We start from the raw sequence: 26,238 nt of genomic DNA on the forward strand, positions 1-26,238 counted from the left end.
AAACATTTATGCTTCAAATATTTAAGGCATAAGAAGCAGAACTAACTCTCTGTGGGGAAGGGTTGTATCTCAGTGGCAGAGCAGAGGCTCTGTGGTCTTTCCAGGCAGGGTTGGGAAAGACTACTGTCTGGAATTCTGCTTTCTGACAATCAAGAAAACACTGAGCAAAGAACTGACTCAGTATAAGAGAGCTTCCTGTTCCTATGCTGTCTGCGGGTTACAGCCCATATTAAGAAAATATTAAACACAATGGTTGTTTCATGGTGTCTGAAAGAAACATCTGAAACAGTATGTAGGTGAGTCTTACCATGACAGCTTAGTACAATGCTACAAAAGAAAAAAGGTTGCTTGTTTCTAGAGTTATACCAAATACTGCTGCGCCAATATGACATCTTTTGCTGCAGTAGATAGGTAGCCGTGTTGGTCTGCCATAGTCAAAATAAAAAAATTCCTTCCAGTAGCACCTTAAAGACCAACTAAGTTAGTTCTTGGTATGAGCTTTCGTGTGCATGCACACTTCTTCAGATATCTGAAGAAGTGTGCATGCACACGAAAGCTCATACCAAGAACTAACTTATCTTTTGCTGCGTTAGCACTAGAATAGAAACTGTAAATTGGGAACTCATACTAGTGCAGTGGTTCTGGGCTATGCCTATACTATTCATTTGCTGACACAATGAGCAATAGGACATTGTGCATGTTTTTAATTCTACACAGTCTTAATTAATAATCAACTACTTATGCATATAATCTACTTACCTGTACTAGTGGCAGAGTTGCTTTGGCCTTCATCAGAATACTGACAAGGGTATTGTAGGGGTTCCTCTGCTCCTGGAAAGTACTGCAAAGACGTAAAGGAGGAAAAGCTCAATGATCGACAAATTCATTTTGTCTCCTGGCTCACTGGACAGAACATGAAACAGGAAAAATCAATACTGTATATATTATTTTAGTAAACTCCCTAAGATCTTCAACTTGATTCTCAAAATGTGTGGTTCGATGTTTGGTATAAAGCCAGTTTATTCTTTAACTAAAAAGTCATGACAACATAAAAATGTCAAACAGACATAAGTACAAGGAGAGATGTAGCATGATTCATATGTATGCTGCTATCAGGCAAAAGACAACTCAGCTAACATTATTTTTAAAAGATGTATGCAGTCTTTCTACTGTGATAAATGGCAACATTTGTTTAATAGCATCAGTCAAAATATACTGAAACATTACTCACTAGACAAGCCTGATGTTCAGTAATGAAAGGCAGTATTCATTTTGCAAAGTTGACTCCAGTTATAATAAGATTGCTGTAATTAGGTTGTAAGGCTGAAACTGTTACAGGTAGTCGAAAGAGGATTCCTAGGTGAAATGTGTCAGGGAACTGCCATCGGAGGAACAGGTGGGGAGAGGGCTCACGGAGGCTGGGAGGGAATCAGCAGCGAAAGCAGGGACCAGCAGGGGGAGAGATGGGTCTCTGGAGGAAGGTCTCATGAATGCGGAGAGAGACGCAGCAGCTAAAGCAGGAACTAGCAGGGAAGAGGGAGGGCTCAGGGACACGTCCAGCGAGAACAGCGGGGAGGTGTCAGAAGCTCCCATAGGGAGACCCATTCCTCGCCGGAAGCTGTCACGTCGTGAGTCCAGAAGACATATTTCCGTTAAGGAGCTTCTATGCTGGAAGCGCTTCCGAAAGCAACCACTGTCGGAATCTGCAAGTGACTAGGGCAGACATGTCTGAGGAGCTCTGTCCCACACAGAGGTTTGTGGAGTTGCACAAACTCTGAGGGATCACGATTTTACGCACAAGCAGCTAATCATCCCATCACAGCATTCCGACAGTCTCTGTAAGCTGCCTGTGCAGGAGAAGGCATCATGAGCGACCCAGCCGGAACCGGAGGGGCAGGAGTTGGAGCGGGTCCAAGCTTGGAAGAAAGGTACCGAGCATTGGAAATCCAGCTGGCGCTGCAGACGGCGAGGCTTGAGGAGAGAAGGGCTCAGGATGCAGACAAGAAGGGGAGAGCCACCCAGTTCAACAGAAAGGTACCAGGATTGGTGCAGAAGTTTGGGGGGGACCCCAAGGACTATCATGCCTTTAGGACAGAGATGCAATATGCCCTCAATGTGCAGTTTGATGAATTCCCTGATGAGGAATCGCGAGTGGCTTTCGTGATTGGGCATCTTGAGAGGGGGGCGAGGGACTGGGTTCGACCCCTGATGGCAACGCACAATGACGTCCTAAAGGACACCATGAAGTTCTTTCGTGCAATGGATCTCATGTTTTCCAGCGATATTGAGGAGGGAGTGGTGCGCAGACAGCTAATGGCTTGCAAGCAGGGAAGCCGATCTGTCCGTGAGTACTGGACTGAGTTCACCATGCTGGTTCACAGATTGGGGTGGGATTTATCGGCGGCACCCATTCAAATGCTTTTTGAAGAAGGCCTTGCTTCGGCTGTGAAAGACGAACTTTCCCGGGGTCCTAGGGCGGATTCTATGGATCAGCTGACTAAATCTGCGCTGACCATAGGAGCGCGCCAGGAGGCGAGAGCTTTGGAGAGGCGGGAAGGGAAGGGGGAACGCTGGAAGGAGTTCCGCATTCCTGACATTCCAGAGACAACTTTCCCGCCGGCAGAGCCGATGGAAATCGGAACAGCGCGCGCGCGCGCAGTTTCAAAACCCAGTGAGGGGGGAAAGAAGGAGGGAAAAGGCGCCCGGAAATGCTATCTCTGCCAACAGCCAGGTCACTTTGCCAGAGTCTGCCCCCAGAGGAAGGAATGGCAAGGGATGGTGGGAGCTGTTGAAGGAAGAGAGGAGGGAAAACCGGAGCAGGTAAAAGCCAACGCCTGGTTGCCACAGTCGGGGCACAGCAGCCAGGCCGAAGAGCAGTGAAAGTGCCCATGCCAGAAGCTCCTCAACCTGCTCTAGTGATTGAAGTGTCGCTAGAGCTGCAAAATGGACACCCCCTAAAGATAAAGGCGCTGTTGGACTCAGGCAGCTCCTGCAATTTTATGAGCAAAGAGTTTGCTGCTGAACACCAGATACAGACGATCCCTTTAAGCAACCCCCTGCAGGTGACCACGATCGATGGCAGGGAGTTGTTGGGAGGAGAAGTCAGCTTGCAGACCGTCCCAATGATAATGAGGGTGGCAAGGCACACAGAACTGATAGCATTTAATGTGGCCACCTTGGGAGGAGCTCCTATTATTTTGGGGATGAGCTGGCTAGCGCTACATGATCCGCTGGTGGGCTGGCATCAGAGAGTGGTTTCCTTTGGTTCAGCACATTGCTTAGAACACTGCAAAGGGGGAAAGGGTTCAGCAGGGGCCCAAGCCACCCTAGCAGGGACGGAAGTAATGGAGAAGGTGAAGGTACCACCACAATACGCAGATCTCAGCGACGTGTTCAGCGAGAAGGAAGCTGACCAACTACCCCCGCATAGGCCCTTTGACTGTCAAATCAATTTACTCCCTGGAGCACAGCTTCCTGTAGGCAAGTTGTATGCCATGTCAGACAGAGAAATGCAGGAGCTAAGAGAGTTCATTGACAAGAACCTGAAGAGAGGCTTCATCAGAGAGTCCAAAGCAGCGGGAGGTAGCCCAGTGTTTTTTGTGGACAAGAAACACACGGACAAGCCGAGACTGGTGTGTGACTTCAGGGGGTTAAATGCAGTGACAGAACCAGTGGCTTTCCCTATGCCCAGGATTGACGACATTTTGACCAGGGTGCGGAAGGGAAAGATTTTTACAAAGCTGGACCTAAGGGGGGCGTACAACCTGATACGTATAAGGAAAGGGGATGAATGGAAAACCACCATGTTCACCCCTTTGGGGGCATTTGAATATCTCGTGATGCCATTTGGCTTACAAGCAGGCTCGGCGTGCTTCCAATCGTTTATGAACCACGTACTGGGGCCTTTGCTTTACAAGAATTGCGTGGCCTTCCTAGATGACGTGTTGGTGTATTCTGAGAATGAGGAGCAGCATGTGAGAGACGTCAGAGAAGTGTTGAGCAGGCTGCAAGCCAACAGGCTGTGGGTGAAACTGGAGAAGTGTCAGTTCCATACCAAGGAGGTGGAATTCCTGGGGTACCGCCTGTCAGACAAGGGATTGGCCATGGATCCCGGCAAGGTCCAGGCAGTGCTGGAATGGAAAACACCCAAAACCAAGAAGGATGTGCAGAGGTTCCTAGGGTTTGGGAACTTTTATCGTAAGTTCATCCGAAACTTTGCCCACCTGACGGCGCCCATAACGGACTGTCTCAGCAGTAAGAAGAAATTTGTTTGGACTGCGGAGGCGGAGCGAGCGTTTGAGGAACTAAAAAGGGCCTTCGCCTCTGAAGGACAACTTCTGCATGTGGATTTACAAAAAAAGCTGAGAGTCGAAACAGACGCATCAGACCGAGCCATAGGGGCGGTGCTTCTTCTGCAGCCAGGGAAGGAGGAGTCAGAGTGGAGACCGTGTGCCTTTTTTTCGCGAAAGCTGAACAAATCCGAGAGGAACTACACGGTGTACGACCGAGAACTTCTTGCTATTCATGAGGCTTTCCGGAGATGGAGGCACCTGCTAATTGGTGCACAACATAAGGTGCAAGTGTGCACTGACCATAAGAACCTAGAGTATTGGAGAACGGCGCGAGTGCTCAACCAACGGCAGTTGAGATGGGCCCAGGAGTTCTCCAAATTTAACTTTGAGATTTGTTACGTGCCAGGCCCAGAGAACGTTAGGGCGGACGCTCTCTCACGCAAACCTGAATATTTGGAGGGGGAGGGAGCACCCGAAGAAACACATGTCATTCCAGAGGACCGCTGGGTGTGTGTGGGGGGGGCATTGGTGGGGCAAAGGGAACTGGTAGAGGGTACGGTGCATGATGAATACGCCCAGGACAAACTCAGGGGTCTCAGGAGGGAGGGAGACAAACCCGGGGGTTTTGAGGAGAGAAACGGGGCGTTGTATTACAAGGGAGCGTTATATATACCTGAAGGTGATTTGAGGGAGAAGGTACTCAAGCAACTGCACGATAGCCCCACAGCAGGGCATTTTGGGCAACACAAAACCATGTGGCTGGTTACCAGGGAATTTTGGTGGCCCAAGGTCAGGGAAGATGTGAGGGAGTATGTGAGAGGGTGTGACCAATGCCAGCGAGCCAAGGGGGAGAGGCGGGCACCGGCAGGGTTATTAGAACCACTACCCACACCTGAAAGACCATGGGAAACAGTGGCAATAGATTTCATGACTGATCTGCCAAGGTCCAGAGGGAAAACAGCCATCATGGTTGTGGTAGACCTGTTAACCAAAATGGCCCACTTTATAGCCTGCTCACATGCTGTCACGGCAGAAGAAACCGCTAAATTGTTTGTAGAAAATGTGTTTAGGTTGCATGGCGCCCCCTTGAGGGTGGTTTCAGACCGAGGGAAACAATTTACTTCCAGGTTCTGGAGGAAGCTCATGAGCTTACTGCATGTAGAGGTCAATTTTTCGACTGCCCGGCATCCTGAAACCAACGGGCAGGCGGAAAGAGCCAATGGCATCCTCCAGCAATATTTGAGGTGTTATGTGAATGACAGAGAGAATGATTGGGTGGAGAAGCTGGCGTTGGCAGAATTTGCCTACAACAATGCGGAGAACGTGTCCACGGGGATGAGCCCCTTTTTGGCTAATTACGGGTGCCATCCCCGAGCTTTCCCAGGGGGGGAAGGGGAGAACTGGAGCGTTCCAGCTGCCGAACAGTTCGTAGAAGAAATGGAAGCGATCCATCGCCAGCTCCAACTTAACTTAGACAGGGCCAAGGAGGAATATAAGAGGCAGGCAGACAAAAACAGAAGAGAAGGTGAAACCATTAGGGTGGGGGACCAGGTGTGGCTGTCAACCCAAGGGTTACCATTCAAAGGGGGTTGTAAGAAGTTAAGACCCAAAAGACTGGGCCCATTTGAAGTCACGCAACAGGTCAACCCAGTGGCTTTCAGACTCCGGTTACCGAACCACATGAAGCTGCATCCAGTTTTCCACAGGTCGTTGCTGTCACCGTATAAAGGGGACAGAGAAGGGAGGGTCACTCGGGGACCAGCAATGGAGGAGAAGGAACACAGCTACCATGTAGCGGAGATTCTCGACTCCAGGTGGAAGGGAGATCAAGTAGAGTATTTGGTAACGTGGGAAGGGGAACCGGAGTCGGAAAACACCTGGGTCATGGCAGAGGATGTCAATGACGAGGTTTTAATAGAAACGTTTCATCAGAGGTTCCCACGTAAACCTCAGCCAGTGGCGAGGTTCCGGAGGGAATACTTTGCCACCACCGACGAAGAAGAAGAGTTGGAGGGGTTCACTGATTCCGAGGAGGAGGAGGATTCAGCGAGCCGGAACGGAGACCGATGGAGGGAAATGTTCGAGACGTCTGAAGATGAAGAGGATTCTTTTCGGGGTTTTACCTCCTCACCGCCCAGAGGAGAGGGAATGGGCGGGGGTGAAGGGGGTCCTGGAGGGGAGGTGGATGTCAGGGAACTGCCATCGGAGGAACAGGTGGGGAGAGGGCTCACGGAGGCTGGGAGGGAATCAGCAGCGAAAGCAGGGACCAGCAGGGGGAGAGATGGGTCTCTGGAGGAAGGTCTCATGAATGCGGAGAGAGACGCAGCAGCTAAAGCAGGAACTAGCAGGGAAGAGGGAGGGCTCAGGGACATGTCCAGCGAGAACAGCGGGGAGGTGTCAGAAGCTCCCATAGGGAGACCCATTCCTCGCCGGAAGCTGTCACGTCGTGAGTCCAGAAGACGTATTTCTGTTAAGGAGCTTCTATGCTGGAAGCGCTTCCGAAAGCAACCACTGTCGGAATCTGCAAGTGACTAGGGCAGACATGTCTGAGGAGCTCTGTCCCACACAGAGGTTTGTGGAGTTGCACAAACTCTGAGGGATCACGATTTTACGCACAAGCAGCTAATCATCCCATCACAAAATGCTATGGGAATCTGGAAAATCTCAGACTTCAAAGCTCCCCTCTTTTCACCTGACATGAGGATCTTCAGTATCTGCTTTTAAACAAACCAGAGTTCCTTGCTATGACCAAACTTGCAGGAACTGTGGTTAGTTTAAACATGATTTATATTCAAAAGTAAGGCTCAAACCATAATTTTAATAAACTATAGTTTGGGCTTAACAATGAAGTGGGGGTGTTTAAAATTCGATGCTTCTGATCTCCTCCTTGCAGCTATGACAGAGTGGAAAGGTGAGGAGGAGTACCTGATAGTGAGACTTGTTCTGAAAGTGCTAAACAGTAATTTAGCATGAAGTGCAAACTGGGCCTGAATGGAATATTTTACAATGTATTTCTGTGGGTAGGGAAGCAGTAAGAAAAAGTCTCAAATAGAGTAAAAATTATAGTCTGCTGTTTATCTTTGCTTCAGGGTGTTCAAAGCAGAAGAGAATTATTCCTCTGGAAAAAACCACCCAACATTCTACTAACAAAATTAAGCTAACCTCAATCATAAGATATCAGTCAAATAAAAAATTAAAGAAGGAATGGAAATGTTTCGAAGATTGTATGTTAAAATATTGTTCTAAGAAATATGTGCTAATATGCCTAGAATAAAAATGTAAAGTATATCTATGATTTGGAAAAAAGAAGAGATAAAAGAAATACAAAGAATGATACATTTGGAGAATGCAAAGATAAAGGTGGAAACAAAGATTCAAAGAAGTCGAATTGTGGTGGAGGGAAGCTGGGGGGGGGAGTATTATATGGTAAGTATGTAATATTTGCTTTCAGTATTTTTGGATTGTATTCTATCTAATTTTCTTTTTCTTTTTTGCTGTTGTTAGCTTTTTCTGTACTACTTATTTAAACAAAATAAACAATATATATATATATATATAATAAAGTTTTAAAATATGCAGAACATTATCCCAAGCCAGCAAATTTTTAGGGACTGGATGTTCTGTTGCAACAAAGTGAGCATATAACTTCTGGTGGTCTTCCATTATCATTCTCTTCTACAATGGTAGTGACTTTTCCATACTTCTCTTTCCCCCACTGCTTCCAAACCATCTACTTTTCATGCCTTATATAAGCCAGTCCTTTTAGTACATTATGCCATATGTAAGAAAAATGTACCTGCATCAAATGTGTCATTATTTTGACAATTTCTTCCATTGAAGGTCGTTGTGAGGGATCTTTCGACCAACAGCGAGTCATTAAGCTCTCAATAGGCTTGGGTAAATTTTTTATCAGTGGTGGCCTAGTACCTACAGGGAGACCATTAAAAAAAACACACATTATAAAATTGTACAATGAAGTTGTAAGAATTCTACACAAAACTAACCATCCTTGACGATTTCAGAAAATTAACAATACTATTGCTTCTCCAACAAAATAATCTTGCGGCTTTCCATCTGCTATCCTTGCAACATTGCAACTTGAAAGATTTTACATGAGTGGATATAGGGATTATTTTACCACTTCACTAAATTGCTTACCGAAAAGGTATGCCAATTTATGAAGTACTTGGGTTCTGAATGAGAAAAGCATTTTACTTGAAGCAAATGCTGTATATCCTCTCAACTGAGGATGGGGATCTTCTTGCCAGTAGGCCAAATGCAGCTGTCAGAGGCTTCCCATTCAGTCCCCAAAGCCTTTTTTACTCCCAACCAGGCCTCTGCCAAGACAGCACAGAAGGCAGCAGTTTGTTGCAAGAAGGTAAATTGGGACCTAAACTGAGTGCTGGAAGACCTTTTCCCACCTGGCCTGGGAGGGCAGGGCCCTGACTGACTCCAGTTACAAAAGCTGAGGCTGCTTAACAGAATCTTAGGCTGGGGTGTTGTTTAGGGGGTTTTGTGGCGGAGGGCTTATTGCTGTTGTTCATGTTAAATCACAACATCCAAAATTAAGATACAATGAATTAAGTGGAAAATGTTTAATTTGGCTCTGTACTTTTTGATGTTTGTAGTTATGCAATTTTTTTAAAGTTGTAAATTTCCCTGAGCATGGTTTTAACTTTGGAGAGGATGCATACAAATAAAATGATTGACTGATTAATCCATCCAATCAATCAATGAATCAATCAATGACCATTTTACTATTTAAAATAACCCCCTGCCTTCTATGCGACTAGAGCAGATAAGAGTTTAAACAAGTGGATTTGCCCCTGGCTGGTCTACTTTTGCCCCAATCTTGCACCAGTGAATTAGGCACCAGAGTAATGCACTTTACTGAAAACTTGTGGCAAATGCATACACACACACACACACACACAAACACAAAAATTCAGAAATGCTACTTGTTAGTTACCAATTAAGTCTGAACTTACCATTGTGAACTGCCCACATGATTCGAAACGCAGGACCACCAATCTCATCAAAAGGTTTTCTACGGGTAATCACTTCCCAAAGAATAATACCCCAACTGAATACATCACATTTTTCACTGTAATTGCTACCTGAAAAAAGGTTATTCATATAATTTATATCCTTTTAAAAACAAAATGTGTCCCTTCTCAAACAATATATTTTCTGAATGTTAGTGACAAAACTCAAGGTGTTCCATGCATTCAACTCTGTATGAGATGCTACAACACAGGTAAAGAAGACGTTCCCCATGACCAACCAATGCAAAAAGCAGGCTTGAAGTTACTATCAGCTGTGTTCAAGTCTGTGGATCAAGTTAATCGTGGGGTGTGCCATCAAACAGCTAATCTCTGCAGAAAGTAGGAATGCACTCGGCTGATGGGTGGTTGCTTCAAAGCACCCTGTAGGGCATGGTGTTTTGAAGTACTGACAATTATCACTTAACATCATTGTGATGTTCGGTGGAAGATGTCAAGAAAATGATTCTTTTGCTTAGGCCTCTGGTCTGTGTGAAGAAATTACTTTTCAGTAATGGAGTGAGCTCATCAGATTGAAGAACTATGTTATCTTATGCTACTGTGCTTCAAGATCAGCAGTGAGGCCTGCTAGTTGAGGATGGGGGTCAGTGCTTTATGGAACTGATAGAGTTAGGAAGTTAGCTTTCTTATTTAGTCTGATTTGTAATTCCCAGAGGTGTTTGTCAATTGGGTTTTTGATCTGTAACTTTTATGGCTCTTTTGGTTCTGTCATATGCTGCTATTTTTATTGTACTTCCAGTCTTTTCTTTTTAATAAATCTACCTCGCTTATGTTGCTATCTGTCTATTTTGGGTAATGCCTTGGTACTAATTCTAGTTGCTAATCTCTTGGTTACTGATTACTGAATAAGGTGGTTAATCTGAGGCTAAGGGAACAGACAGTCCTGTTTCATCTGTTGCTTCTTTGGAATCTTAGGGAAGTTTCCAGTAAGGTCTGGGAGTCTCCTGGCCCAGGCTGGTTGCACTTAAGGAGTAATGGTAGTGTAATACCTTGCAGGGTTGGTTTTATACCCTGAATATTTTGAATCACCAAAGACAGGGTTCCGGGTTTGGGTGAGGGGCAAGTTATTGACACGCAGGACTACCCAACTGTCAAATTTGACATACAAAGCACAGGAAAGGTTCTCCCCCACACCCCCTCTAATTAATTTGATCAATGCCAAATATCTAGGGGAAATATTTAACTGGGAGTCCCTTAAATTCTCTTAGTACAACAGTTGATGAGTTTTCAAAAAAAGAAAACTTCTTTGCAAGCAGTTTTGTTAGAAATTTAAAAAGAAATCATTCTAAGCATGTTACAAAGCATTCCTTGAGTGACAGTTCAATGGAACCAAGAGAGTGCATCCTTGAATGGCTTATTACATATTCAGATTGAGAACAGGAGCAAGGAAACTCTTAGGTGGCTTTTGAGTGTGTGTGAACTTCCACTACGTTGTGTCCACACCAGGATGCTATTGCATGTGACAAGGCTAAACCAATGTCCCTGTCCTGCATGCATAATCTCATATACATATCTATTTCAGTGCCACATAAGTGATAGCACTGAGCAGATTTTATAAATGGCAATATTTGAATTGAATTCCTCCAAGATTAAATGCAGGTATATATTAATATGGAAGCAAGTTTATTTATTTATTTAATATTTAAGTTTATAGGCCACTTTTCAATGTAAATATGCACAAAGTGACTCATAACAGCACAAATTACTTTGTCAACAGGTAATTCCCTTCAAGATATATAATTTATGGTGGGTCTACATATATAGCTACTAAGATTTTAATGATTTGGAAGTTGATTGCTTATTGTTAAAATAAACTCAAGGTATGAAATATCTAACTTTTGTTAAATATATTGTTTTTAACCTCCCCAACCCATTACCTATTACAATATTCAACAGGAATACAGAGAGAGAAAAATTACATATGAAGCTTGTAGAACACACAAAAATGCATATTAGGCATCAAATTACTTTCTTACCTTCAAAAACTTCTGGTGCCATCCAAGCAGCACTTCCCTTATTGTTGGTCATGTGTGTCTGAATATCACAGGCTGTACCAAAATCACAGATTTTCAAAACTGTCCCCCCTGCCACCAAGAGCAAGCTGTCAAACAAACAGAATAGTTTAGGAATCTTGTGACTAAATAAGAGTAGTTGCTGCCCTGAGCTCTTTTGGGAAGAAGGGTGGGATAGAAACTTAAAAAATGTTACTACACTAAGGGTGAGATTCTATGGCTACTGGGAAGGTGTTACAGGAGCCATAGGATAAGATCTGCTCTGATGAAGAGGGAACTCTTATGTTCCCCACTGCCCCCTCTTAGGTGATGCTGACCCCTCTGGTGTCCTAGCAAAATCAGTTATGGAGCTCTGACATCAGCAGGGCCAAAAAAGCAAAAGGTTGCTGAAAAGTAGCTGAGATCTGAAAAATCCAAAGTCTTCTGGTCCTCTAACCCCTCCCTCCAGAGCCCCAAACTGGATGGAGATTGACACACTTCTGAGAGGGTCTAAAATTGTTTCTTCCCTTTTCTTTCCATTGTTTTCAGTGGGAGAGAAAATAAAAAATATAGAGTTGTGTGGTTTTTTGTTGTTTTTTTTAAATACAGGTTGGGAATAGAGCATTTGTCTGTGCTTACTACTGCCCTAAGGCAAGCCCAGGAGGGTGCTGGATTTGTCTTTCCCTGTAAGCCAGACATTTCAAGATTGCATCCTGAAATCCCATGCTCCATTGAGGAGAATGATGCAAACTTGCCAGAAGGAGAGTTTTATTAGAGGATTATCATGTTGTTCCAAGCTATTATCAATCAGAATAAATAATGGTGCACTATAGAGGGAGTTCTTCCATAACTTTCAATAGATTTTTTAAACATTAATTTTAATGCTAATTTTAAAGAACAGTTTCGTAGAACTGGGTATCTGATGTTATACAAACACATGCTTTGCACAATGAGCACTTGTGCTGAATACCCTATTCCCTGCTAATAAAAAGCACCATAATATGAGCATAGTATCTGCTTTCAGATGTGCTGTAAGCCATTTATCCTCTAAGATGGGTGGGGGTGGGAAGAAGACTACAATATTTATTTTGAATGTTAAGAAGCTTAAACAGTGCCCAAAGACCTACTTTGGTGGTTTTAGGTCCCTGTGAATTAGAGCCTTCGGTTTCATGCTATGAAGGTATGCCACTCCCTGGGAACACTGTAAACACCAACTCATTGCATGTGCAGCAGTGTAGTAAGGCAGAGGTTCAGCACCATGTAGGACTGAAAAACAAAGTTACAAACTAAAAAGAACTTAATTGCACATTACAGTTGATACAAACAAGAATACTAAATCACAGGTCTGAGTCACTGCTTGTTTCTAGCAGCATTGGACACACAAAGGTACCCAATTTAATTTGTGAACTGCACCACTTATGTGAAGAATAAGTTACAAACACCTTGGGTGTTGCAGTAACTCTATTTCTAGAATAAAACACAGGGCCAAACTGGCAGACTAAGAATGTGTGCTCAAAGTCATTTGTCTTGAATGGCATTTCTGGTAACGTGAGGGTAGCTCAACAACTATCGTGTCTGGATTTTCACTTTTTGAAATATGGCAGCTCTAGGTAATGCAATATAAGGGATGCTTCACTATGAATACAATTCAATCTCTATGTTTATAATACCACAAGTGAATATGCTTTCAGTGGCTTTGTGGTGACTTAAAAGATGTGGGTTCAGTAACTATATACTCATAGTAAAGCAACTGCACCACCACAGCATACCTTGCTGATGAACCCACCTTCTTGCTTAGCCAATTTGGTTATATGAAATATCTTCACAACTTTAGGCCCAATACCAATGGAGTTGATTAATGGTAGTTAAGTAGAATACTTAATAGCGAGTTCCGATTTATTTTTTTTAAGTAGACAAAACAAGGACACATGAATTCACATTATAAAAATCAAACAACACTAGAAAGAAATTGTCACTTCTACAGCTTTGGAATTATAGTACGAATTTCTAAATCCAACCTTGCATTTTAGTTAAGTGTTTTGGATAATACAACTCAAGAGAGAGACTCACCATTATAGAGAGAACCTCCTTCAGCATATTCCATAACAAGACAAACCTTTGTGGAAAAATCAAAGTGTTAAGTTAGAAGACACTTTTGATTTTTATGTAGAAGAAAATCTTTAAAATAGGAATGTTTTTGAAAAGTTCCCCATCTAAACTCCTGTGTGGATTTGCGGGTTCCAAATTGCCTGATCTTGTTTGTGCAGCGGCAAAAGTGACTTGGGATAATTTCATGATCTTTTTTCGATTTCTGATCTTTGCAGATAGCGTCATACACATAGTTTGCTGCAACTTTGATTTCCTTCTGTTCTTACACGATGTCCACCCAGCTCTACTTTACTGATGCACACATGGGTTTGTGCATATTCATGAAACATAGCACACACACAAATCTTGATGCACTTCTATGTTGTATTTCAGTTAATTATCACTTGTGAACATTAGTAATGAAGGGGGGAAAGAACAAATGAAAATAAATTAACTGGTGCACAGTTCTAAAACTAATTTTAGAAATTATTCATGTGAATTGGAAGGGGGGGCAAAAGAAAATGTTGGGCCAACTGAACCCATGAAACATAACCTGGGAAACCTGATTATTCCAGGTTTATTGCTAAACAAATAGCAAAAGCATATCCAATTTATACACACATTTTCATAATAAAAATGGGAAAAGTCAGTGCAGTATGTGCAAGTAAGCCAACTAAGGAACTACTTGCTCTCATATTCTTACTAAATGCAAGCAAAACTTTTAATCATCATAAAATATTTAGCCCTACAAAAATATTGTATTGTGATCTCAAAAACAGAAAACGTGCAACTTACTGGGTTCAAACAAGCTCCATATAACTTGACAATATTAGGATGGTTCACACGTGACAACTGTCGAAGCTGGAATTTAAGAGAAATAATGCATTTAAAGGCTACGTCCTTAATTTTAAAAAGTGATCTTTTCTAAGCTTTGCTCATGTAGGATTCACAGGTGAATGCTAAAACTGGTTTGATGCTGTATGGTATTTTGCACAGACCTGGAGAATGAACTGTGGTTTAGTTAGCGCAAAGCAGATACCTCACCTAACACTGAGATTTTTTAAAAAAACTACTACCAGTTACCTTCCCCCTGTGCAACTTCTCAGTGAGAAGGACTGCTATGACTACCTTTGGATAAAGTTTGTGTTATCTGTGGTGGCCCTTGGTTGCTGCCAGTGACAGAGTAGTATCGTAGTATTGCCTGTATAGAACAGCATCTGAACATAAAACCAGGTTGAGCATAAAATCAGGTTCTAGAAACACATTTAGCAGGTTAGCCTTTGCAAGCATTCAATTCTGGGTGATCACTGTCCGAATCACAGTATGATGTGAGACCCCTATCCCCCAAGCCCTCTCACCACAAAAAAATCTGGAGGGGGAATTCATGGCTTCTGATTGCCATTAAGAATGAAAAGTGAAAGGGTGACCCCACCCCTGTCCAAAGTCCACAGCACATACAATAGGGGAGGGATAGGTGGAGACCACAAATAATGGCTGCCTAATCTACGCACGTGTTAAAAACGTTGTAAAATGTGTTTTTTTATTGTTTTGAAAAAAGCATTGAATTTGCTATAGCTCACAGTCACCATCTAGTGTCACAACTGTATATTGCACTTTACAACACATTCAAAATGTTTTATTTGCAGCTGAATCCCTGGACTAATTTTACATCAATATGCATCCTTTGAGAAGAACAACAGTCTTTAGTTATAGGTAGAAAATGTACAGAGATGTTACATGGCAGATAATGGTAGTAGTAACCGGCAATCCTAATCAACACTTTACTCAACAGAAGCAAGGCTTGGACACTCCACAGGACCCTGTGGGGGATCACATGAGCACTCCAGTCCAGTCCAGAAAGAGAAATGTAGTTTCATCCCACTCCAGAGAAAAGGCATGGAAATTTGTATCAGGCCTTCGACCACCATGGTTCTGTCTCTCAGGTTTATCTAATCAGTTGGACTGGGATGGAGTAGAAGCTCCCTTTCAGCAGCTGGACTGGACAAGTTAAGGTTGATGTTTCTGCCCTCGTATGCAAAACCAACTACAACCATGGCTAATAAAAATTACAGCCAGTTATTTGCCTATTTGTGTGAGTCAGGCCTATTGTGGGCACACTATGCTTAATAATGTATTTCTGCATGTTTAAATAGTGTACTAGCAATGGACCATTGTACTAGAGCGTACCACCAACAGAAGTGCCATACCTCTCTCTCTCTCACACCCCCCAACCCCCTGAAATATTAAGTGTTGATTATCTGATAAATAAGTGTACATATTCAAGTAGTTTGTCACTTTGAGTGATCTGGTTTAAATTGCACTCACTTCCTGATCTCTTTTCTATGTGTGGTGGAAAACACACCTTCCCTCTCCACCCTTCTGACACACCCTACAAAATGTGACACCCACATCTAGTGTGAGAAGAGTTACCAGCAGGCAGAGTAGGAACGCACAGTCCCATTTCCCTCACCACTGCTTGTAGGGAGAACGTAGAGGGGAAGTAGTATTTTAAATGGGCCAGTGTGACTGGAGAAGCAGGACACCAATAACTCAGCTTTAGTAGTTTGCAGAGTTGTTTTATTCTAAGCAAATGCAGTTGACATAATATCCCTACAGACAAGGAAGAATTCAGTCTTTAATCAGCTAATTGAGTTTGCAATATTCCCAAATACAGGTGGTGGAACTTCGATTCAGAGGGTTATTGGAGTCAACTTTCTAGTTTGTCCCTCATCCCAACGGAGTCCTGAATACACCCCCAGGGGTGTAGAAAGTTTTCAAAACACAACTCACAATAAATCTTAAAGGAACATTTTACGGCACAGCAATAAAATTATGAGCACCCATACAAATTCACAATATTGTAAAGTACAATTAGAGTTGCTGTTTTACTGACTGAAACAGTACAGTTCTCACAAAGTCCTATTTCTCTTCCAACACAGCTTAAATAAAATTGTTTTGAAAACAATAGGCTACCTGTTAATCAGATTATGTTAAAAGAATTTTAAAAGAAAAAATATACCTCTACTATGAAAGCTTTTCGTTCCGATTCACTTTCTATTTGTTTAATGGCCACATCTTTTGCTCGCCATTTTGCTTTGCAAACTACTCCAAAGGCTCCTCTTCCAACAACCTATATAAAAAGGCAATTGGAAACTTTCAGTTACATATTTCAAACAAACCATCTGCATAGCTCATATTATTTTCTTTCTTCCTACTATAGAATGACATGGTAAAACATTTATGTTGTGCAAAAGACCTGCACAACTCATGGCTTGCCAAGATACCTCAAACCCAAAATATATTAATCGCAGTCTGCCAGATGCTTGGCAACTTCCTGTTTTTGCAGTCTCAGGCAGGCAACAAAACCAAGAGGTTTAAACAAGCTCCTGCAAACCACCCTACCTGGATGGTGGGTCATGTTCAGATTTGAGATACTGCTGTGCAGATCTGGCCAAAATAATTTCCATCTCTGCATATGCCCTAACTTCTTTCTATCCTAAAAACCTTTCTATCCAGGCATTGACTGATTATCCCGAGTCTCCAGGAGTGTGCAGATTTTTTTTATTTTTAAGAAATGAACCTTGGGGATCTTATGCTTCCTTACACACTTCCCATCATTGGCACACCATTATTTTATTTGAATGCAAGATCTCCCTGAGCTGAGAAAATATGTCACTTCTGGCTACCTAGTATTTATGAAGCTGAATGCATATGAAAGTTTGTAATTCATCCAGGAGATGTGATAGCACAGATGGAAAAGGTTAGTCCCACAAAAATCAACAGGGACTACTTGCAAGTAAACTTGCAAAAAAGATTTTGACTTTATGATGACTCTTCCAACTTAAGATACCAAACCTATATTCAGTAGCTAACAGTTTTAAAGTGATCCCACCACTGACGGGTCTTGTGGATCTAAAAAGGCTTTGAAGATCAATCTGTTCCAAGTGGCTTTTACGTGGTTTCATTGGCGATACTGTTGATTTACTGCTTTAATGCTGTGTTTAGTGATAATTATTTTATACTGGCTGTTTTATATATTAATTTCTGAAGGAGCTCCACGTATAACACATTGCAGTACTCTAATCTAGAGGTTACCAGAGCATAAACTACAAAATTTAGGCTATCCCTGTCCAGATAGGGGTGCAGCTGGGCCACAAGTTGAAGCTTATGGAAGGTACCTTGTACCACTGAGGCCACCTGAGCCTCAAGCAACAGCAAAGGATCCAGAAATACCCACAAGCTGCGTACCTGGTCCTTCAGAGGGCATGTACCCCCATCAAGAGCAGGCAACCTCCCATCCATCCAGTCTAGGGAACCACTCACTAAAAGTCCTTCAGTCTTATCTTTTATTTTAAAATTATGTCTGTTGAGGTTCCCTAAACAAGTGTGTGTGTTGCGGGTGGCGGCTTTTAAATCTCATTGCGACTCAAATCTTGAGATGAGATTTGAACTCAGAACTAGTTACTCAAGCCATAGCTCAGCTTTCATGCTTGATAAAGTACCACTGGAATATTAGTATTATTATATTTTCAAACCACCTAAGGAATTCAAGGTCGCTCCCCATTCCATCCTCACAACATGCCAGTGAGTTATGCTCAGAGATGGGGATCAGCTCAAGATCATTCACTGAGCTTCACAGTCAGGTAGAGATTTGAACCCCAAGCTACTGGTCTAAGGGCAGCCCTTTAAATACTACACACAACCCTGACTGTCATATATTGTCTTTATCGCACCAATGGGTCATGTGTACAATTAGCCTGTAAACAAATAAGAGTGTATGTGTTTTTTTTTGGGGGGGGGGTCTGAAGAGAGAAGGCGCAGTTTCAGGAAAGCCTCGAGCCCAGACCCCTCATATAAATTTGTACTCCACGGGGCTTACTCTCAAGTAATTTTTAGGCACAGGATTACAGCCTCAAGTGTGTGCATGGGGGCAATGCAGGCAATGTTGACTTCGTGCAACCGAGCCTGCCATCCTATATATGCATCTATAGATCTCCAAGGAGGTGGGGGGGGGAGTGTCTTTGGAGTTATGTGGGGCTTACTGCCGAGCTGAGTTACCAAGTGTCCCTCCCGGCGCCCTCTCCACCTGTGGGGACTCACCTCTTCCACCTCGATCTCTTTGTAGTCAATTTCTTCGAAGTTGAGCACCGGGGGGGTTTCAATCATGTCCGCGGAGTTGGCAGAAGACATCCCTCCACTTCCAGCGGGTGAGTGTGAGTGTATGTGGGGTGTGTGGGGCTGCGCGTCTGGAGGGAGAGGAGGAGAGCGCAGGCCGCCCAGGCGAGGCGGGGACCGGGGCGCAGAAGGGCTCCTCTCGCGGGGCTGTTTCCCCGGGACCCCCAGCCCACCTCACAGCACTCAGCGGGGGACGGAGGGCCCGACGGAGGCGCCTCCTGGGCCGCGGAGAGGCCTCATACGAGGCTCTTCCGCCGGGGCTTTATTGGAGCCACCGGGAAGCCCAGGCCGAGGGGGCCCGGCTCGGCATCCTGCGCCCTCGCACGCACGCAACCTCCGCCTCCACCACCACCCCCGGCTTTCCTCCTTCCTCCGCTCTTGCAGGCCGCGGCCTCTCCTCGGTCGGAGCCTGGGAGTCGCGTCGGCGGCTGCGCCCCCCCCCCTCGCAGAGGAGGAGGAGGTTGAATGAGGAGGACGAGGAGCCGCCGCAGCCGCCGCTCAGAGCCCAGCACCCGCCTCGACCGACATCGGAGCCGCTTCGCGGAAGGGACTTTCCCCACACGGCGCGCCGCCTCTCCCTTTCCGGCTACTGAGGAGGCCCGGCCAGGGCCACGGCCTGGCAGGAGAAGCGGCGGCGGCACCACTTAGCTGCTCCTCCTCTTTCCTTTCGCTCGTTCGCCGCCTCACTCTTCCCGGAGCTGCTCCGCCTTCCTTCTTGCTTTGCCGCCTCCCAGAGGCCGCCGGAGGAACCCGCGGTCGTCATTTCGCATCGCTTTTCCCGTAGCCGCGCGCGGGCAAGGGCTTTTCTCCCTCCGGGAGCCGGCCAGCGGGGTGGAGTGGCCCGCTTTCAGCTGCCTGGTGCGAGAGAGAGCGAGGAGTACGAAAGCGAAACATGGAAGCGCATGTCTCCCTTAGGAGAAGGTACAGTGGTACCTCGGATTAAAAATTTAATCCGTTCTGGAGGTCTGTTCTTAACCTGAAACTATTCTTAACCTGAAGCACCACTTTAGCTAATGGGGCCTCCTGCTGCTGCTGCACCATGTGATTTCTGTTCTCATCCTGAAGCAAAGTTCTTAACCCGAGGTAATATTTCTGGGTTAGCGGAGTCTGTAACCTGAAGCGTATGTAACCCGAGATACCACTGTACTGCTTTCTTGTACGCCTCTGAGCGGCAGCAGGACAGGCAGAGATTTTAGACGGGATGATTTTCCGCTACCAGTGCACCAACGCACTAGGTAAGAGCGTTGCCAAAGAGCATTGTACTGCACTTTTATTGGAAAAAGTCAATGGGCACAAATGGGCACACCTCACTGAGCATCTGACCATGAAAAGGGACTGAGGATCACCCTTTTCCTTCCCAATTAAGGTCCAGAGTGTGGCCTGCCACATGCATTGGGCCAATGACATGTTGGGGCAGCCCCATGGTTGTCATGGCAGCAATGAAGTCCTGATAATATGGGAGTCCTAAACCAGGACCGAAATTAGGCTTTCTGTCACTTGGGTCAAAGATCCAGTTTGGCACCTCACCCCGCCCACCCCGATACATGTTTGCGTACCTACACATATATGTATGCAAAGAAACACACCCACCCCTGAACACATTTCTCTGTAAAGAGCATAAAAAGTAGTCAATATATCATTTTAATACAAAGGAATCCTAAGAAGTATTATGACTGTATGACCAAAGGGAAAATGAGCAATCCCCTCCAGTAAAAGCAAATTGTTTGTCAAGAGTAGAACTTCCATGTGCATCAATTGTTTACCTGAGGTCAGGTTTTGAATTGGATTTATTTGGTCACAGGATCATTAAAAGACAGCATTTCTATAAGATCAGCCAAGGCCCTCTGGTTTCCTTTTTCCTTTTTCCTCTTTGAGGCTTTTTGCCACCCACCCCTCTTGGTTCTGAGAGAACATTTTCAATGACTTTTGATGTGTAAATTTACTCCTGAGTAAGCTCCTGCCAACCTAGCAGTTCGAAAGCACATCAAAGTGCAAGTAGATAAATAGGTACCGCTCCAGCGGGAAGGTAAACGGCGTTTCCGTGTGCTGCTCTGGTTCGCCAGAAGTGGCTTAGTCATGCTGGCCACATGACCCGGAAGCTGGATACCGGCTCCCTCGGCCAATAAAGTGAGATGAGCACCACAACCCCAGAGTCGGCCACGACTGGACCTAAGGGTCAGGGGTCCCTTTACCTTTAAGCTTCAACAAGATTCCTTTCAATTTTGTTTTTGTTTGATTACTCACTTTAGGAAATGTTAATTTATAGCAATTTTAGGCTCCATGTAAGGTGAAAAAATGCTTTTTACGAGTTTAAAGTAGAAAGTGCCCTTTCATTACAATCTCAGTGCAGTAGCAAATCCACAGGGGGTCTTTTGCTTCATGGGGGAGAGCCATGCAATCTCTCCAGATTTTCCAACTCTCCCTCTCCCTGCATCATGTTGTAAATGAGCCTTTTTCAGCTTCTTAGGGGAAGGAAGGTGCTAGTGGCTGCCTTCACTTTTTCATCTTTTTCTCCAGCTGAAGCCCCGGGAGGCTGGGAGCCTCAATGGTGCCCCTCTGGAGGCTTCACCTGGGGCAGAAACCCTGCCTAAACACCACCTCTTGAGGTCAGCTCTGTCAGCTCAGGCAGGGAGACTGCTGGGCAGTGAGGCAGGTCAGTGAAATCCCTAACCTGTCCTGATTGCCCAATGCCAGGAACTAGATCCCCGCAACTGGGTAAAGAACCAGGAGAGAGAGAACCTGGAGGGGTGGGAAGAGAATTTCTGTAGACCACAGTAATTTCTCCTCCGCAACCCTCGAATCTGGCCTGATGCTGCACCAAATATCCAGATGGGCACAGCTGGATGAGACCAACTCCTCCCTGCTCACCCATCCAGGTCTCAGTGATACAGGACAAGATGGTGAAGGAGGGATAGGCCTGCGGGGATGCTGGGTGGAGATTGGTCCCATCGTTTGCCAGGGGAAGACTGACTTGAAACTGTGATGCTTCTGAATTGTGTGGTATTTGGGATCTCAAGAGGCCTCCGTGGCTAGCAGTGCTTTTAACAGTTTTAGCTGGTACTCCAGCTATGACCGTTCCTGAGCTGGTATAACCTGATGATAGTGGTCCATGCACTGGTAACTTCAAGACTTTATAACTGTGACACACTCTATGTGGAATGTCGTTGCATCTGGTCAGAAGCTGCAAGCAGTGCAGAATTGAGAAGCCAGACCGTACACAGGAACAGGCTACTGGCAACATAGAATCATATGGAGTTGGGTCAGCTAGTTCAACCCCCTGCAATGCAGGAATCTTTTACTCTTGTTGAAAGAGTTGCACTGGTTGCCAGTTTGCTACTGGAATGTTTGTACATATTTCAACTATTTTATTGTACTGTAGTAGAAGTCAGATTATATTATAGAGCAATCACAAACCATGTCTTCTCTCTCTCTCTCTCTCTCTCTCTCTCTATATATATTAATTTTCCATCAAAAAAATACAAATCACACCACATTACAACTTCTACAGATCTTCTCGTTTTTGGACTTCCTTCAGCCTCTCTGACAATCATCCGAATTGAACTTTTTTTAATCACACATTTCCAAATTTTACTATTGCCTTTTGACATACCCTCTGCACCTGTTTTTCTTTTTTGCAATATTTCTTATGTTATTACAGAGCTTCTTTAAATGCCACCAACGTTATTTCTTTATCACTTATACATTCCCAATACTCAACTAGCTTTCTCCAGTCCTCGATGAACTTTTGATCTTGTAGATATCTAATCTTCCCCGTCAGTTTATCAAGTTCTACAAACCATGTCTTCTCAGAAGTATTCTTCTTGATTGAATGCTATGCAGTCTTAACCATACCTTCTCTACTGAATTGAGACTTAAATGGAGTTGGGCTTGCAGCCTTAGGTACTACAAAAACATATTCTGATTTTCTGAACTCATGTAGCAAATCATACAGGTCTGTAAGTAACAAACTTGTCCAGGTTTAACAAAAAATGGATAAAACTATTGATCCCCCAAACAGATATTGGTAATAATATTGACAGCAATATTATTACATCGTATGTTTACCCGAAGATGCATTCATAATATTTATTTTCTTTCTCTTTTAAATTTTAATTTGATTGAACACTTTTCAGATACTTCAACACTGTAATACCAGCATATAATTAAAATAAAGCACACAGAAAATGAAATACCTGCTACTTTGCCTTTTCTAAAACTTACTTCCTATTCAGTATCGAATATATTTCTTCCCACAAGGTGGTACTGTGGCACTACTGTTCTATGAAATCTTCCCCTTTACGTTACTAAATTAATTCATTTCTGAAACCAACTTCCAGAAATCTTAAAAATAAAAGAGTTCAAAAAATTAATCACCAAGTTAGCAAGTTTTTTTAAAAAAAGTATTGTGTCTTGTCAGTACTTTTGTTTTTACATTGTAAACAGTATTTATACATTTTATTACAGTGGTACCTCAGCTTACATACGCTTCAGGTTACAGAATCCGCTAACCCAGAAATAGTGCTTCAAGTTAAGAAATTTGCTTCAGGATGAGAACAGAAATCGTGCTCCGGCGGCGCGGCGGCAGCAGGAGGCCTCATTAGCTAAAGTGGTGCTTCAGCTTAAGAACAGTTTCAGGTTAAGTACGGACCTCCAGAACTAATTAAGTACTTAACCTGAGGTACCACTGTACAAGATAACTCATTTGCAACAATATATCCTTTTCGTTTGAAAAACTTGAGAGGTATCTTCAGCCAGATGAATAGAATATTATTATTATTATTTAAATGTGAGAAACTTTTGTTGGAAACCTGGGCTGAAATGCTAAAACTGCTAGGTGGCAAACGGTCCAGCTGAACTCTCTATGCCTGTTCTGATAACATCCTGGATTAAATTTGGTGCAGTGTATGGCTCCCCCCAAGATCACAGGTATTATTGGCTATTTCAGTGGCATATGAATTTGTGAGGAAGATTTATCTGGGTCTAAAGACTGGTTTTGGAGTATATTCAAGGTTTAGTTGGAAAGCCCCCCCCCCCAATTATTTTAAGAGCATTTGTTGTGATAATTTCCTTTCTTATACTTCATTGCAACTGTAGCAAATATGATGAACACGAGTACCTAAGTACAGGTGGCAATCATTTAGCATGCATCCAATTGACATGCGACCACCAATGCATGTGTTTTCAGCTCCAGAAGGGGTGAAATGGGTGTGTGGCGGGGGTGGAACGGGTTTATGACATGGACAATGACCTGGAATGCAACCCCTGTGCAAATGAGGAGTTGCCTGTAAATAGATCCATTTAGGGTGCAATTTTTTACTCAAGTTAAGCTGGCTGGGGGGGGGGGGTGCCTAGGCAACATGGTGCCGTCTGGGTGTTGTTGGAAGCCAGCTCCCATCAGCCCCAGAAAGCATGGTCAGCAAGGCATTTGACAAGGTGCCCCATGATATTCTTGTAAAGAAGCTGGTAAAATGCGGTCTTGACTATGCTACCACTCAGTGGATTTGTAACTGGCTGACTGACTGAACCCAAAGGGTGCTCATCAATGGTTCCTCTTCATCCTGGAGAAGAGTGACTAGCGGAGTGCCACAGGGTTCTGTCTTGGGCCCGGTCTTATTCAACATCTTTATCAACGTCTTGGATGATGGACTCAAGGGCATCCTGATCAAATTTGCAGACGACACCAAACTGGGAGGGGTGGCTAACACCCCAGAGGACAGGATCACACTTCAAAACGACCTTGACAGATTAGAGAACTGGGCCAAAACAAACAAGATGAATTTTAACAGGGAGAAATGTAAAGTATTGCACTTGGGCAAAAAAAAAAAAAAAAAAAATGAGAGGCACAAATACAAGATGGGTGATACCTGGCTTGAGAGCAGTACATGTGAAAAGGATCTAGGAGTCTTGGTTGACCACAAACTTGACATGAGCCAACAGTGTGACGCGGCAGCTAAAAAAGCCAATGCAATTCTGGGCTGCATCAATAGGAGTATAGCATCTAGATCAAGGGAAGTAATAGTGCCACTGTATTCTGCTCTGGTCAGACCTCACCTGGAGTACTGTGTCCAGTTCTGGGCACCACAGTTCAAGAAGGACACTGACAAACTGGAACGTGTCCAGAGGAGGGCAACCAAAATGGTCAAAGGCCTGGAAACGATGCCTTATGAGGAACGGCTAAGGGAGCTGGGCATGTTTAGCCTGGAGAAGAGGAGGTTAAGGGGTGATATGATAGCCATGTTCAAATATATAAAAGGATGTCACATAGAGGAGGGAGAAAGGTTGTTTTCTGCTGCTCCAGAGAAGCGGACACGGAGCAATGGATCCAAACTACAAGAAAGAAGATTCCACCTAAACATTAGGAAGAACTTCCTGACAGTAAGAGCTGTTTGACAGTGGAATTTGCTGCCAAGGAGTGTGGTGGAGTCTCCTTCTTTGGAGGTCTTTAAGCAGGGTCTTGACAATCATATGTCAGGAGTGCTCTGATGGTGTTTCCTGCTTGGCAGGGGGTTGGACTCGATGGCCCTTGTGGTCTCTTCCAACTCTATGATTCTATGATTCTATGGCCATAGACAATGGGAGTTCTTGCCTAGCAACATCTGGAAGGCACCATGTTCACTACCTCTGGATATGTGAAATGGTGGAAGCCACACTGTGCTGGCAGAACACAAGATACACCGCCACTATGACACATATCTCAGCAGAATGGTTTGGAGATGCCTGTAGAAAACTCTGCTAGTACCGTTTGCTGTGCTGGTGAAAATGCACCAACAAAATGGCTAAAATAGAGTGGATTCCTGGATGGGATGGGTGTGTCATAGGACCTACACCTACATCTTATCCTGTACTCAATGAAACCATGACTATGCTTCTATCAATGGTGCATCTTTACACTACCCTCAGATCCAATGCAAGGAAATTCTTCATCGCCTTTTCCGTCTTCATGTTACCAATAAACACGTTTTAATGAACTATGCATTTTTGTAGACATTACTTGTCTGGAGAACTGTGCTGCAAAATATGGAGAAGTGTGACTTTGAAAGGATGACTGTGTTTCAGAAAGTGCAAATTAGTCAAGTTCGCCTGTAAATGCGAATGGTCTTGAATTTCTCCCCCATCCCTACTTATGAGTAGCAAAAGGTGACTTTTGCTTTTACTTTAAGAGATGCCTGGGGATTTGAAGAAATGGAATAATAGCTGCTTGTGTTCCTGAGCTATGGCAACCCTAGTGTTGGTCATTTCAGGATAAGGAAATTGTTTTAGATGAATAATTATTTAGAGTAACTGTAACAATATGCAAGCAAATATTTCTGTTCTTCTCTAGGAACCTAAGTGAAAATATTGATGTGTATGAGAAAATGTAAAATTCAAACTACAAGAAATGTCACCTATATGCCTTTTGGAGAAGTGTAACATTTTCTTGCCTTTCCAATGTTTGTTTTATCATAATTAGTTCAATATACACTATGCGGATGCAGATGTTTTAAAAATGCATTTTCCTTAAAGCTCTTAAGAAATTATTTTTTAACTTTTCAGTGGCCTCTAAAACTTTTAGGTCTGCTGTTTTTCTGGGTTGCTGGGACAGGTTTATTCATCCAATCAATGAATATGTACCTTCATCTATTAAAATGG

The 26,238-nt window shown here is 43.8% G+C and overlaps 1 protein-coding gene and 1 long non-coding RNA gene across 7 annotated transcripts in view; one reads left to right on the top strand and one right to left on the bottom strand.

The window, feature by feature from the left end:
* MAP3K7 (mitogen-activated protein kinase kinase kinase 7) overlaps positions 1-19,360 on the bottom strand; it is a 45,535-nt gene extending 26,175 nt beyond the window's left edge. The window contains exons 1-9 of one of the 3 annotated variants that reach the window (XM_081186604.1): positions 18,535-19,360; positions 16,454-16,564; positions 14,230-14,295; positions 13,417-13,462; positions 12,474-12,612; positions 11,332-11,456; positions 9,281-9,409; positions 8,089-8,219; positions 760-841 (exon numbers count right to left, since the gene is read on the bottom strand). In XM_081186604.1, coding sequence (XP_081042730.1) covers positions 760-841; positions 8,089-8,219; positions 9,281-9,409; positions 11,332-11,456; positions 12,474-12,612; positions 13,417-13,462; positions 14,230-14,295; positions 16,454-16,564; positions 18,535-18,624 — 919 coding nt within the window. In that variant the 5' untranslated portion in view covers positions 18,625-19,360. The remainder of the gene's footprint in view (positions 1-759; positions 842-8,088; positions 8,220-9,280; positions 9,410-11,331; positions 11,457-12,473; positions 12,613-13,416; positions 13,463-14,229; positions 14,296-16,453; positions 16,565-18,534) is intronic. The other 2 variants (XM_081186606.1, XM_081186605.1) reach the window with 2 other exon arrangements.
* The window catches only part of LOC308583036, a 266,940-nt gene continuing 258,231 nt past the window's right edge, over positions 17,530-26,238 (top strand). For all 4 annotated transcript variants that reach the window (XR_014006007.1, XR_014006008.1, XR_014006009.1 and 1 more), the window contains exon 1: positions 17,530-18,077. This is a non-coding gene — a long non-coding RNA (uncharacterized lncRNA). The remainder of the gene's footprint in view (positions 18,078-26,238) is intronic.

The sequence above is a fragment of the Podarcis bocagei genome (assembly GCF_964188305.1).
Source record: "Podarcis bocagei genome assembly, chromosome: 3".
NCBI classification, from domain to species: Eukaryota; Metazoa; Chordata; class Lepidosauria; order Squamata; family Lacertidae; genus Podarcis; species Podarcis bocagei.